Here is a 16399-nt window from a genome sequence, read left to right on the forward strand (position 1 = left end):
GTATCTACCTACAATAAAGCAGCATGGTGGAATTCTAAACCATCACCTTAAAAAGAGAGGGGGGCCTTAGCCCAGTAATGTGACAGTAAGAGTCTCTTACTTCACTTTACGATTAACGTTAACTATTTTTAATGTAATTTCTTATTATCCACAACTTGATACCTTGAGAAAATTAAGTTACAAAGTAAACTACTATACTATATAAAATATAATTTTAAATATACTAGTCTATTATTGTAATCTATTAAATATTTAGACAAGACTTAGCTCCCCCTGTCTCTTCAGATGCTATTCGTTTTTAATTAAATATTTTTAACAGTAATCTATTTTACAAAATTTGTAACACGCAGTAAAATGTAATAAATGGTATTCATCTGATACGTTAATACCAATGGAATTATACCAGCGTTACTCGAATCCATGTTTTCTTGTTATTTTTCCTTATCGATACTTATAAATCGATTTTATTTATTATTATTAGGATTCACTAAAAATGTTTGTTCAAACATTTACTAACTCGTTATTTATCTAGTATACGTCTTATTCTAGTGTACATCAAAAGTTAGCGAATAATTTCAATTCGTCAGGATCGAGCGACCGCACGGCTTTCCAATCTGTTTCGGGGTACTCGTCGAAGTTTGATGTGTCCCCTTCGTAAGACACAGAGGGCATGATCGGAGGCTGGAAATAACAAATTTTTGAACAATTTATAAAGTGTCGTGTAAGAAGTAGACTATATGTAATGATTATGTTTGCAAGTTCAAATTTGAGCCAGCACCAAGTGGATCGCTTGAATTTAAAATCTTGTTAGGCGATAAAGAAAAACATCGTAAAGAAATCTTCAATTGTCGAATAAAATACTCAAACTGTATTAACACCCATTGGAACACACATTGAAAGAATACCCTAAAAACCATCTCCTAGAAAAGATAGGAGAGAATCTTGCCCAGCAATGGGACATTTACATTATTACTAATAACTTTTACTTCATAAGTATATTACATAAACTAATACTTGAATTAAACGAAAAGTTTTATAAAAAAAGGTTGTATGGAAATTGTAAGAACTCCTATTTTTTTATAATTTTTCTACGAATATGGACTAATTTTAGTGCCTATCTCCGAGAGTCGCTACAGTCCACCTTTTGAATGACACAAGTTTAATTTGTCTGGTTTTAAAATATGTGCCATAAATACAGAAACTATTTATATATCCGCCTGATGCACTAAGAAAAAAAACAAGTAATACTTTATTATAAAATATATGTATATCGGTAAGTTATAAATTGTATTTAATTGCATATTACGAACTAGCATTCTTAGTAAAGGGAGAGGAAATGAGTTATTACTAGCTATACTAGTGTTGCACCTCAGCCGTCAATTTCCTATAATTGTATCATTTAAAAACAGTTGCTTATTGAAATTGGAACAAGGTTTGTTTATTTAATAATTCTTAATGTTTATGGAAAATGTACAAATATATAATTAAATATCTACCTGTAATTTCTTCATGTATACATCAGCCCAATCGATATGTTTGAACCATCTGTGCCGTTTCACGTCTTCCGAACCACACTGAAAATAACATTAAAATTAATTTTGAAAATAAAAATTTGTTGTTGTATACTCTATTAAAAAATGTTCTTTTTTGTTTGTTTTATACCGTTTAAGTAAAAAACATGGATTTTCAATTAATTATATTGTTTTCAATTACTGTCGAAAGTAAATTTTTTTTAGAAATTAACCTGCTTTTTTTCCTCAATAATAATACACAGATTGTTATGTCATTCCTTTTAAACTCTTAAGGCTGTATCAGACCTACTTATCAACTTTTAAACTAAAAGACTACAGAAAACCCTTATTTACACATTCTAGACACTCTGACTTCACTACTTGACAACACGAATTCCACCCAATGGTACAGTATTTAAGAATATTTATAAGAATAGTATTAGGAATGTAAAAAGAAGGCCTGGTAACTTGAAAACTTTAAATTGTCTTGATATAAAACCTAAGAATTTCCTACGAAGAGTTTTTAATGGTGTTATCAAATTTATCAAATTGGTTACTGCGACTAAGATGCATAATTTCTTTATGTTATAAACCTCTTTTATATGCTTGGGTGTTATATATAAAAAAACATAACGGGAAGTTAATTACTATTTATTCTTTTCTTAGTAAAAACTTGACGTTTTATAAGAGGGAAATCAAATTAAGAACTAGAACTATAGAAATAAAAAGTTTAAAACGAATTCTCAAATACAATGAACGTCCTATTACCGAATCATCGGAAATAAACTTGAATCTAATCACGAACATTTAGACCGCATTTTCGTCATAGTAGCTAATATCGCTTTCGTAAACAAACCCTTTCATACATCAATCAATATCGTCAAGTAGTAATAAAATGGTTTCAAATTAAAACGGTTTTGTTGTTATTGGCTTTCACGTCGTTCTGAGTAATTTATCATGATTAATTATAAAATTAATGCTCCGTATTATTCCCTGAACGACTGACTATTATACACTACATTGATGTGATTTTTGAAATTGTTTTAAGTATACCATAGATTTATATTACGAAAATAACATAGCATCTGTATTTATATACTGTTATAGCTCTTATTTGAGAACAAAGATTAATGTTATTATTATTTTTATTATATAGACCGTGAATTTTTTCATTGTCAATTTTTCTTAAGCCTTTATTCATTTTAATTACAACATAAACTCCATATACATATACAAATATTTATATTGCAATAAATTCATATATAATATAGTGTAGACACTTTTCAATACAGCCGTTGGATACTTGACTGATGGCTTTCTAAAGATTTCTGCAACATCGAAGCAAAAAGCTCGGTGAAAACGTCACACTAGTAGAAACTGCAGTCATTTGAACACATTCCTAAAACATACTCTCTCTTTATAAAGTAAAGTACCACATGAGTGTCCACTTACTTGGAGAAAATCTTGAAAGTTTTCTAACGTTATTTGTACCTTCGAGACGAGAAATAGAAGCGGCACGGGCTTTACAGCTGCCGTATTTGTCCACATTTTAATATTCATCACACGATGTCGCGACCATTTATCATTTAAAGTAAGTCTAAATAGCATCAGAACTTCCGTAACATATTGTAAAACGAATAAGCGTCGAATTTTCCGATAAAACAGTAACTAATTTAAAGGAATTTCACATATTATAAAATTTAATATTCCAAAATAACCTAGAATTATTTTTTTCCGTTGCGTTTAAATTTTGTTATTTTAATGCAATTTGTAAAATGTTAGATTAGGAGTTAAATATGGAAACATCTGGAAAACAGCCAACTTTAAAAGCGAAGTACGTACGGCATTTTTTCTGCAGTACAAATTCGAATAAAAATCGTATGAGAACACAATTTATTTACAAAATTAATGTGGATTTAAATATTTCGTTCTGAATTACAATTGGAAAACAAGCCACTTAGATGCCATTATTTAATGTTTAAAAAAAATACGCTAAAAATCATTTAATTTTATTGTGAAATTTAAAAAATTGGAATTATTAATATTGCAATTTGTTCCATTTGCAAAATTCTAGTGAAATATTAAAACATTAGCCGTTATATTTTTAGATTTTAATACACATCTATTAAACAAAACCTACAAGAAACTAGTAAAATCTATTATTATAAATGTTTATTTAGCAAAACGTTTATTGACGTATAGTAAAATGAACATATAAACGAAATCGTAATATAATTATATTTCCTGGCCAAGTACAAAGCGCAATGTTGGGTTTCGAAATTATAATGGGATCTATTCATGAAACTTGAAATAAACTCCATCAAATGCTTAAAAAATAGTTAATGCGTAAAAAGTAGTAACGTGCTGTGTAAATCATAAATAGATCGAGTCTAACATTTAAAACAAAATAATACTATAAGTTGTCATTAATCTCAATGACACACGAACAAAAGATTTTTAACTAATTCATTCTATAATATAAAACAAAACTCCTCGATAACTGCAATATGGTGGGATAAGATAAACTGACTAAAGATACATAAAAATTGAAATTTACCTTCATGTTGCCAAGTCTCTTAGTTCTGTCCTGTACCAATAGTTTTTTGATTATGTCCTTAGCGACGGGATCGAGATGTCGCGGCCAATCCACGCGACCGTTAAGAATTTTCTCATAAATTCCAAAAGGATTGTCGTCGTAGAAAGGGGGATAACCCACGAGCATTTCATACACGAGTACTCCTGTAAAATGAAATGTTATAAAGTATATAGCTATGTACTTTGTATTGTAAACGTTTGGCGTCATATATTGTAGAGCGCGATCAACATGTTTATTTAAAACAATTAATCTACTCAATCTATTTTCTAATGTGACATCTTTGATTTGTGAAAGACAATAAACTTTGAATACGATATTTATCAATATTGAATTTCCAATTCCATTGCCAAGGACTCCGCATCACAGACAATCATACGCAAGCTCCTGTACAATAAATTATCTAAACGCATTTATAAGTCTGGCACCAAGTAGCGATTCAAATTAGACAGACGAAGCAATAAATCACTACAACATTAAATAATTATAATGTAAACATTACATTAAATGTCGCCAGACGCCGCACTATAAGCGGCGCATGCGCGTTGACGAAAAACAACGAACGAGCTATCAACGTGATTTCTTCAACGTTAAGAATAGAATAAAGTTGTTTTATAATTTCACCAAAATTATTTTCATCAAACGAATACCTGTTGATGAAAATGTTTATGAACAGAATAAAACTATTTTGTCGTCATTTAGCTGTAGACACACACACACACAAACACATATATATATATATATATATATATATACATATAAATATACATACATACATTTGAATAAATCGTTGTGAATTTTCTTATACAATCATTCTCCACAAATATTGACCTAGAAACTTAGTCCAACTAAACTGATTATAAAGAAATAATATGAACGATAAAAATGGTTTGTAAAGTATAAAGAAGCGAAAATACCGCGTTGTATATCTGATGATAATAGTATAAAAAAACAAAATCGACACCACTAAACAAATACAAATTTAGGTTATCACCGATAAAACTTTTCCATTAATCAAACTATATTGTATTAATGAAAATTCATACGTTATTTTATTGGCCACTAATATAACATTATAACAACATTAAAAAAGTGTTTAGACCATAAGTCAAAAGTGTCGTATAAAAATTACGTGACCGCAACACTTAATGACTCATTTTTACTTGGTACAACTTTCTGAAGTCATTATACCTTGAGTATTAAAGTATTAAAAATAATATTCAAATATTGGTAGAAATATAACGTGTGTATATATCAATATTTATTCCGTTTTATTAATATTTTTAATCGATATAATACTGGAATTCAATTTAATATTATGAAAAAAACAAATACGAAATTTGTTTTTTTTTTCAATAAATTATTAAACATAGAACAGATATCCTTGACGCATTCGGAAATTAAAAAAATATATTATATTCCAAAAAAAACTAACATGAAGGCCTAATATTTTAAGGTAAAATATTAAATTTTAATGACCTTATCAGAAATGAGTCACATCGCGTGACCCGCCTTTTATTCAAGAACAGAGAAAAAACTCGCCTACACAATAAATTAATGCATTTAAATTATACTTTTATTGTTAAATAAACGGTGATTTCATAGATTTTTTGTTTTTCATAATAGAATGTAGAAAAAATATTTTCTATGGTATTATGGTTCAAAACCTTTTGCATCAAGCTGACCTTAATTACAAAATAATTTATTTTTTATATTTTTGTTATTATTCAGCGAATGTTAGAGACACACAATTATTTTTAATATTTAAATGGGATTATAGCACAATACATCGTTTAAACATTTTTAAACGTTGCAGGTTGATTTCTTAGAAATAGTGTATTTACAAGAAATAATACAAAACATATTTACCTAAAGCCCACCAATCGACAGCCTTGTTGTGACCTTTGCTCTGTATAATTTCAGGTGCAAGATACTCTGGTGTACCGCAAAGCGTCCACGTTCGATCTGTCAATTTTTTCGCAAAACCAAAATCCGTGATCTTCAAGTGACCATCCTTTGCGAGCAAAAGATTCTCTGGCTTTAAGTCACGGTATACAATATTCCTAGCATGAAGATATTCCAATGCAGATACAATTTCCGCTGCATAGAAATTGCCTGTAACAAAAACCATCAAACACATTAATATACTGCCGTATGCTCTATACTGATAGATAGTGTTGGTAATGAATTACAAACTATTTCTTTATCTTTTCAATCGTATTTGTTTGTTTGAAGTAAAAAAGAAACTGATCTTTAAAATTGAGGTATTCGTGCACATTATTATATTACAGGTTAGTTCTACAAGCGATAAACTTCTTTTTAATTAGTTTTTTAATGACCTTCGCCTCCGAATTCTATAGAAATACCTATACTCATTAAAGTATGGTACCGTAGTTATGATTTATATTTTAATAAAAAAAGTTTATATCACTACATTTAACGTTTTTTTGAAACATAAGATACTCTACTCGAGGAAATTTTTACAAGTATCCTAATATTTCACATGACTAATATTCATTTTGATTACGCTGATATATTAAGTTATATTTAGTTCGTGATGGCGTTTCTGTAACACACGCACCTACACCGATTTAATGTAATACCAAGTTTTGATGACTTCTCGAGGGTATAAAAAGCTATTTAAAATATATCAAGAACCTAAATTGATTATTTATGAATATATATTATGTATTTATTGTATGTTATAAATATGTTTCTTGGTGCGTCATTACTAATATAAAGTATCCGCATATTATAAAAAAGTGCTGCTATGATTTTGAAAAAAGAAATGAGTTTATTTTTGTGTTCATAAAGTCATTGACGAGTGCCAGCGCTGGACGATGTCGGGCGTAATTTTGTGTATTATTAGAGTCACTTCTCGCAGGAAAATTTTATCCTCTACCATAGATACAATAGCATGTAGAAACTATTTTAATACATAATAGCAATACACAGTAAATTCACTATTTCACCACAACATTTTTTTTAATATTTAACGATAAATAAAGTGGTAGTCTTTGAGTTGAACGAATGAATTATGAACCGAATGAGTCAACCGTCTGTGGGCGACAGAGAAGCGTCAGTAATGGTTATAAGCTTTTGAATGACATCACGCTTCTCAAAGTCACTGTCTTAAATGAACTTGAACCACCAAATTAAGGCTCCGAAGATCACGCGCTGAATATTAAATTTTGCACTTTTTAAAATGGCGGTATATAAAACATAGCGAAACCCACGCTTCCCTTTTTAATAGTTTGTTATGTTTCATTAAGCTTATGAAATACGAGTTATAATAACAGTAAATAATAAATAGTCCGATAGATTTCTTGTAACAGTGTTCTTGGTCCCCTTTCCCAACATGGTGGATATAAATCTTATAAAAGTTACAACAAAAAAACAAACACAACTGTATCGAGTTTAGTATGAAAATGATTTTAATTCACATACTTTAAAAATGTATAATTTATTACGTTCAACAATAGCATTAATTTAAAATTTTGCATATTTCTAAAATTATGACGACAATACAATGAAATGATGTCAAATAAGTTTGATGCTTGGGGTGGGAAGGCTCCATAGAAACACCTCAATAAATAACAATTTCATCAACTTCCAATTCGTTTAAAGTCACGTTTTATCTTTTTTTTTATGATAATAATTGTCACACAATAATACGAAGTGTATTGCTGTTTGTCGGTAGAAAATCCGATGAGTGGGCGGTACCTACCCGAACGGGCAAAATGCTAAAATCTCCAAAATATATATTCAGGTATAATATTAATAATCGGGTTCATTTATTATTTTTATTTTATATAATAGTCATTCATGTTATAACTTATACAGAAATATTAAAAAATATGGAAGTTTGATATTTCGAGATTTAAACAATTGTAAAAATCTTCGAAACCAATCATACAATTCTAATTTTTGTTTTCAATGGTAGAAAGGAACATTATTCCTAAATGCTATAGGGTACAAATTATATGCATATAATATTAATTTTTTATTGCTCCCGGCTAAAGCCGGGTTAGGTCTGTCGCAATTGTAAATTAATTCCTTTATAAGACACTGTATGGAAAGTATTAGTATCGAAAATATTTGATCGATAGTAAATAATCAATCATTTATATATTACTACGTTGACGCTATAAACGTGAGAGTAACTTTGTCTGTCTATAATATGTCTGTTTCCTGTCATGACTTTTTTCCTCCATAATTACAGAACCAACCGTAAAGAAATTTTATATAAAGATAGCCTGCGACCGATAGGTATAGATAAAGATATAATAATAAATTCAATTTTAAATGCGAAGAGACACATACAGATGAAATCGCTTGGACTAGCTTGTTTATAAGTTAAAAACAAAAACTCCCTTGTAAAATCTACAACCGGAAACTTAGTCAAATGCCTAGATTTTAACTAATCAGTAAGAACACCAACCCTCGTGTACGAATGCAACAAATTTTATATAACACGAACGAAAATAGAAATGGAACACAGCTTTCTTAAATCGCAACCCAAAAACACTTTTCTACAATCGTTTTACGATCTATTTAAAACGAATAAAACTGATATATTAACATTTACGCAATGAACATAATTTAAAAGCACTTGTGCAGCAACAACTTCGTATACTTGTAAATTTTATGCTACTATACAACCCAAAAAAGTTTCCTTACTGAAACATCGTTTACAGCTGTTTCTACAATCATTTCAAATTGTTTATTGATTCTTATCGCATAAAAATCAAAAAAATTACAGTGTATTTTTTTTTATTTCCCTATATGTTGTCTCGTAATCGGATCACAAAATATTTATAAATCGGGTTATAATAAGCAAGCGCAGGAGTGACGCAGGCGTCACGACGTCTGCCAGAGTCGACTGACCGCAATCGCTTTATTACCTGCTACAATAATAAATGTTCTCCAGCATTGTTCCACAAAATTCATGGTACAACAGAGGATAAACTGAATCGAAATATTATCAACAAACATTTGTACACGACAAGGACAACCACACGCTATTCGAAATTTAGTTACAGACGCTCGCGTCATTGACCGCTTATTTCCGTCCATGTCCTTTCTCCAGAAATACTCGCCTATTCACATCTGATTAATACTATATGCTTTTGAACATCACACCATGTATTTGAGTATCATCTAATAATTATCTTACCTTGAATTATGTTTGTGAACACATTGTAATACGTTATAAAGATAGATAATTATTCAAGAAACCGAAATAAACTAATATTTTTATTCTTGACAGCGATTAAATGTAAAACATTTCTTCTTTATTAACTGTAATTCTTATTTTAGTGATATTTTTAAGATCTTTAAATTGATAACAATTAACGAGGCGACGTACAGATGATTTCTATCTTTTAAGCCATTTTGTTAGATGTGTAATAAATTCGAAGTGGATTTAGTATTCTTATCAAAATAACAGAAGTGCCTACTGTTATAAAATTTTACTTGGTGTAATGAAATAAAGTTGGCACGGAACGAATACGATGACGTCATTCTATCAATCACTGCACCAAAACGCCACAGAGGAAATACATATACGTTGAAACAATCCACTCGCCGATTTAAGTTTTTATTCATTTCTGTTAAACGCCATACTATAAAACTAATTTGTATACTACTAATAATGTCTATATAATGTTTTATCTAAATTCTACATATTGATTGACGTTTTTTATTTAATAAACTTGAAATTGTATCTGGTCAAGAATTAACTACCTTTCTTATACTACAGTTTGATCTTAAATTTATTTAAGATCAAACTGTATGTGTAACCACAGAGTGTATAGATTATAAGAATACGATTTTATTCGCAGTTTCAGCTCTGAAATTTTATTTTTATAGTGGAATATAGGTTTGCTCTTGACCGCAATCTGTACAATTATGTCAAGATGTAGTCGACGATGGAGCGAGAAACCTATAAGTGCTTCATGTGATCACTTTGTAAGAACAAAAACTAAACATGGTCAGGGAATCTGCATCTGCCCCCTTAAATGAAAACGAAGCCTTTGCACTGCAGGCGTTATTAATGAACTCCAATTTTAAATATTAGTTTAAAATTATTTATAATCTCACCGATACTATTGCTGAAACGCCCTGCGTTTCTCAAATAAGAGAATAGTTCTCCGCCACACACGTAGTCGAACAGCATGTAGAGGCAGGAGTCATCGTGAGTCCACCATCGTCTGCAAACAAATTTCTTACATTATGTTTTTCATGAAGTGCTCTTATATATTTCGCAATATTATGAATTACTAGTTGCCGGCCGCGTCGTCGGGTGCTAGGCATAAAAATGTCTCTCCTTGTGGTTCAAGCTTGTTTCATACCAAATTTTCTCACAAAATCGGTTCAGTGGCTTCACTGTGACAGAGCAACAGACAGACAGATACACAGAAAAAGTTACAATTTTTGCATTTATAAAATTAGTATAGATTATTTAACTGGTAACATTTTCTTGTAAATAAAAAGCAAATACCTCGTGGTTGTTTTACTCTTGTAAGTTTTCTTATTATTTTGTATAATTGGATAGAAAAAAACGTCTTTAGTGTAAAGACAAATATGTAGTTGTGGAGCACAAATAGGGAATGTTTGGGATATATCCATTAGTGAACTTCAAATGTTCTTCCAAAACAGGATTTGTTGTTCTTCCGATAAGCGGAGAGTGGAGAATGGCGGAGCACTTATAGAAAATAATATATTAAGAAAACTATAATTATTCAAACTGACAGCTAGTAACGAATGTTTAATCGTTCGATGCTTGATATCCGAATATATCACAGTTGCTGTCAATAAAAAGAATTGAGGGTGATGATTGCCAGATCTGCGTCTGATGAGGCTTGCCCAACACGTGTGCTAAGATCGTGCGGCATGCTCTCTCGGACCTTTGACTCGCTGGCGAGCAAACTTTTGTACGTACGAACTCCGAAGTGCAATAGTGCAAAGCAATCAATCTTTAAATACATATGAAAGCGCTTAACAATCAAGTTTTGAATAATATCTGAATTATTAAATAATTAAGATCCAAATCCATGTACATGGATTTCTGTGAGTGGTATGTATACATCACTGGTTCAAACCCGGGCAAGCATTGAATTTTCATATACTTTTAAGTTTGTAATTGATTTCCTGCTTGGCGATGAATAAAGATATCGTGAGAAAACCTGTCGAATGAAAGTCTGCAATATATAAATCAACTAATCAACATTTGAACAACGTAGGGAAAAAGGCTCAAAACCGTATCCTGAAAAAAGGGAAAGGGGGCTTTAGCACATCTGTGGAACATGCACAGGCTGTTACCTTACTTTTTTATGTACAGCAATTGGCAAATTATTATTTACCATTGAACTAAAAGTAATGTTGGTACTACTTTGATTGATTGAAAAACATCACACTTTCCTTTTTTTTAGAAAAATATAATCCCAAAACAATTGAATACTAAATTTATAGTAAGTACCTATTATTTTGCAACAAATACCTACATGTGATAATGCCTACTAGAATAATTGGCTCCGAGCCGATGTTTTTCTCTTACTTACGTCATACGAATCGTATGTACCCTTAATACTGCAAAACAAATAACTTACAAATTAACTATGAAAGGATGATTGATTTCTGCCAAAATGCTCTTCTCGTTCATGACATGGTCCACTTGTTTCAAACGGATAACATCTGCCATGGACAAAATCTTCATAGCCAAATATTCGTCCGCGGCTTTATCCCGACAGAGACATACACGCCCAAAAGTTCCGGTCCCTGAAACAATAAACACAGACACATGAAACTTCAGTAAAGTAGATATTAAAGTTTAACATTATTATTATTTGACTGCATTGCATGCATCATCTAGTGGCCAGCTTATTAGGTAGCAGATCCTGGAGTCCTGGGCGGCGAACCCCGATTGTGTCATGAAAAAACTATTGAGTATTTCTGATAAGCAGGTAAAGCCTGAACTCGTTCCGGTTTGACATGAAAATTATTTTTAGGTTCTTAATTAAAGACATAGGCAAGTCAGAATTTTTTTCAGTCAGAACTTGACTGGAAAAGTAGCCCTCGGATTTTATATGTAAATAAAAAACAAGCTAACTAAGTATCTTCACCGAACCTGATCTTTGGGTTCAGGTTCGGTGACGATATATATATAAGTAAATAAAAAATACAATATACAAATAATTAAATAATTAGTACAAGGTAAGTTATAATTATTTATACCTTCTGTCCAATTTTCAACCATCTAACAAGTTTTTTCACAAAGTTATAAGCTAAAACGAAAAGCTTTTGACCCTCTCAACTCCCTAGCGTTCACCCCAGAGGGTTGAAAATTTTAATTTGTTATTATTTTAACGTCCGAAACCACATACCAAAATATCATAATTATACTAATTATTTGACCTTCACGGGCTTTTTTGACTGGCCTAATATTATCGATTACATATATCGTACATATTGAACGTTTTCACTCTAACGCAATGTCATAAGAAATATAAAGTTATTCATTTAAATCGTAACACTAAATTATGTATACGATATGAGTATATCTGATCGATACATTAGAATTATTAATAATATGTCTAACAAGATCGTGATGGTATTGAATATTAATATCTCTAATTTATTAAATTAAGAATTCTGATAAACTCAAATAAAGAATAATTATAAAAAAAACAACAGACGATCAACATGAATCATTCAATTTTAAGTACAGATAGATAGATGATAGTTGTTATTGTATTATTAATACGCTGGACAATAATCTGATACAGTAAACGGCGCAACTTTCGTGAAATCTGCTGAATCATGAACGTCATTCCCAATTACGATAGAAATATTTACCTTAAGTATCTTATAACATATTGCCCTCCAGTAATACTTGCAAATAAACAAAAAATAAACTATACTGAAACAATTCTTCGTAAGCATTCGCCTTTATTTCGTCTTTCAATATAATGAATCAGCGCTTCTCTACTACATTATTATTGCAGCCTAATATTAGAATAAATATTGTATCATCGGACTGATTTTTAACTAAAACTTGCCCGTATCTTTACACACTTCATCGTGTTAAATTCAAAATTGATATTCTTGATGAAAAATTATAATATTACTTGAGTTAAATATATATTTTTGTACAAAAAGAAACTTTAAGCACTGCTGACTGCTAAATGCTAAATTAATTAATACTTGTACATCTCTTGTACGGCGATAATCTCCTGAATGTGTCGGATGTATCAACTCGATAAAATAAATTCCAAGCCTTTTCTTCAAACAGAGACGACGTTTGCCCAACAGTGAGTCATTTACATTCTGTTAAATTATTTAACTTTTACAAATTTTAAATGTCTACACTAATATCATAAATGCAAAAGTAACTGTTTGTCTGTCTGTTGGTCTTTCACAGATAAACCACTGAACCGAATTTGATAAAATTTAGTATAACAAGCTTATATGCCAAGGCAAGACATAGGTTACTTTTTATTTCTAACACCTGACGACCAACGTCTTAAACACGAGTAAAGCTGCGGGCGACCAATGATATACTAAAAATCACTTTATCTACTTTTAAAAAATGAACAATGCGATATTAAATACGTGCTTTAATACATTAAAAACCTTTTAGCTGTGGCTAGTGTTGTTGTAAAGTGATTTATTGAGGAAAGTCAACGACTCGACAGCGCTTTCAATATTTTCTCTTCTTTTAAAATGACATCCCATTAGATTTATCAGCTTGATTCTTCATTGGGCAATCGCCTACGTTAATTTTATATAACAGTGAAAACAAACGAATTAAGTTATCTACAAGAAAGGGAACGGATACAATGTGTTATTAAATATTCGGTTATAAACGTATTCAAGAAAAATCACATAAAACATTAACGTTATTTCATAAACATTCTTTAATCACGTTCGTAATTTGCGAGTGTAAATACGTAAAATATGTTATTAAATATATACATTGTTGCTTAAATCGTCATGGAGAGTAATTTGCGTAATGTTTGATATTTTTAAGCGGCTATAACGTCGTACTGTTTCGTAAGTCCCTACTTCCAACTTTATTTCGGCGATATCTTGCGCAAGGTGGGCAAAGATAGCACAGGTTTACATCTAACCTACAAAATCCCACTGCTGCTTCTGGAGAGGATAACGACTTGTAAATAAGCAAATAATTTATACGAAATTTATGAAATAATATCTGATATTTTTGTGACTAATACAATTATATCAAACTTAAATAATATATTTTGAAATAATATTATAAATTGATATGAGAAATTTTATACTGGAATAAGTCATAAAAATGCAATTAATAATTGTTAATAAAGGAATTCACCAATTGATCCGATTTCAATTTCCTCTGAAACCAGTTTTAGCTTAATGATTTAACTTGGAGCAAACTAGATTCGAACAAATTACTTCATTACATAATTCAATGGTATCTCAAATCAATTTCAATCAAATATTATATAATTGACTTTGCAATTTATAAAACAGGAACCTTGTAATCGGAAGTTTAGAATGGCATAAACAAACACCATTTCTTATTGAAGGTATACAGTCTCTGTCTTTTAATATTAGAAAGAAAAGGACATAATGATTGAACAAAACAACGGACTATGATGGTACAAGTTTGACTACTTTCACTGTCAGCATAACGCACATAACGGATCCGACGCCAACTTTTACGTCACTGTAGTATTTTGTTACCAACGTCATCACAGCAATAAAATGATAAAATTGGTAAAACTATACAATCATTAATTTTTTTTGTGTATTTATAATTGACTAATGATATCACTTAAAGTACGTTTTATTTTAACTTTAGAATTGTAAAAAATGTAATCTATTATTTATTTTGTTTTATTATCTGTAACTTTTTTTGACGATCTTTTTTCATACGACATTAAATACATCACTAAATATATTATTTAATTTATCGAAAACAATCACTACTCTAATTGATTTGGTCTATTTTTGTGCTTTTCGATTAAAACAAAAAATATACAGCCTTGGATGGCGTGAGCAGTCAGGTGGCACGGCAACCTCATCCTTTCAATTTCAAGTCCAATGTCTCATTATTTATTTAACATTGAATATTCTTAGATTTATTTCGATAAATTATGTCACGTATTTTTTCTCGTTATCTAAATATTATCATTAGTTTTATTTATTTATTTATATATATTATAATAGTAGTTTAAAAGTCATCTAACCTTTAATATTTATTTTAAAAAAAAAAGATAAGAGAAAGTAGACATTTTTATCCGTTTATCAAATTGAATAAAAAAGTAAACAAAATTGCAATGTAAATAATGTGTATATGTTTGTTCTACATTTCTAGATATAGTATGTTAAATTTTAATGAAAAGAGAACATTTTAACCAATTATGGCCAGAATAGAAAGGTATTCAAAACATGTAGACACAGGTCAGTATCATGAATTCTAAGACAGATGCTTTTACTTGCATATTTATTTGTTTTTTACTCACAAAATAAACTACACTTTTAGTGCCGAATCGATAAATATTCTAGCAATAATGAGAGGTTATTTATGCGCTAACAGAATTATTATATTTAATTAAGAAGCGATGAGAACAGATATTTTTATGTCCGCCGTAAACCTCGATATTACACATAAAAGTCATATGATGATGAGAGACGGGATGTGCTATAACATGTTTAGTGTCAAATAAAGTACGTTTGGAAACAAACCTTGTTCCACATTCAGGCTAAAAGTGGGACCTACGATGTAATTAGGCGTTGCACGTCTGTGGTGAACTCAGATATTCATCTATTTCAATTACAGTTTGATTATTAATTTTTGATGACGTAATTTACTAGGAACCGATATGGCCCAGTGGTTAGATCACCTTACTCTTATCTTACGATTGCGGGTTTCCTACGCAAGCAAATTTTAACGTGCTTATTTTTTTTTATAATTCATTGTTCAGATATCGTGTGGTATCTTACACTCGGCGGATGAAAATTTGTAACATGTATATCCAGCAACCGCAACGGGGCAACGTGGTGTAATAAAGAAGGTTTTAGCCCATACATTAGACATTTTACTTTAATATACTATTTTTAATGCAAAATATACTTTTCTTATACAATTACAAGGTTTTTTAAACTTACATGGATATCATATGAACAATTTTTGTATGATTTTTTGACGCTATTTACCAGATCCAACTTGTTTGGACATAACAATAAAATAAATGTTGCGATGGAAATAAATTTCATTAGTTGTACCGTTCATCTCAAAAATCAGACATTT

At 30.2% G+C, this 16399-nt stretch overlaps 1 protein-coding gene across 1 annotated transcript in view; it reads right to left on the reverse strand.

Moving 5' to 3' along the window:
* Positions 1–280: 280 nt before the first annotated feature.
* The window catches only part of LOC113394383 (cAMP-dependent protein kinase catalytic subunit 3), a 29718-nt gene continuing 13599 nt past the window's right edge, over positions 281–16399 (reverse strand). Inside the window, exons 2-7 of the mRNA XM_026631680.2 lie at positions 11715–11883; positions 10207–10316; positions 5974–6219; positions 4069–4250; positions 1497–1574; positions 281–681 (exon numbers count right to left, since the gene is read on the reverse strand). Of these exons, the coding sequence (XP_026487465.1) occupies positions 556–681; positions 1497–1574; positions 4069–4250; positions 5974–6219; positions 10207–10316; positions 11715–11883 (911 nt within the window). The 3' untranslated portion in view covers positions 281–555. The remainder of the gene's footprint in view (positions 682–1496; positions 1575–4068; positions 4251–5973; positions 6220–10206; positions 10317–11714; positions 11884–16399) is intronic.

This window comes from Vanessa tameamea, chromosome 4, assembly GCF_037043105.1.
Source record: "Vanessa tameamea isolate UH-Manoa-2023 chromosome 4, ilVanTame1 primary haplotype, whole genome shotgun sequence".
NCBI classification, from domain to species: domain Eukaryota; kingdom Metazoa; phylum Arthropoda; class Insecta; order Lepidoptera; family Nymphalidae; genus Vanessa; species Vanessa tameamea.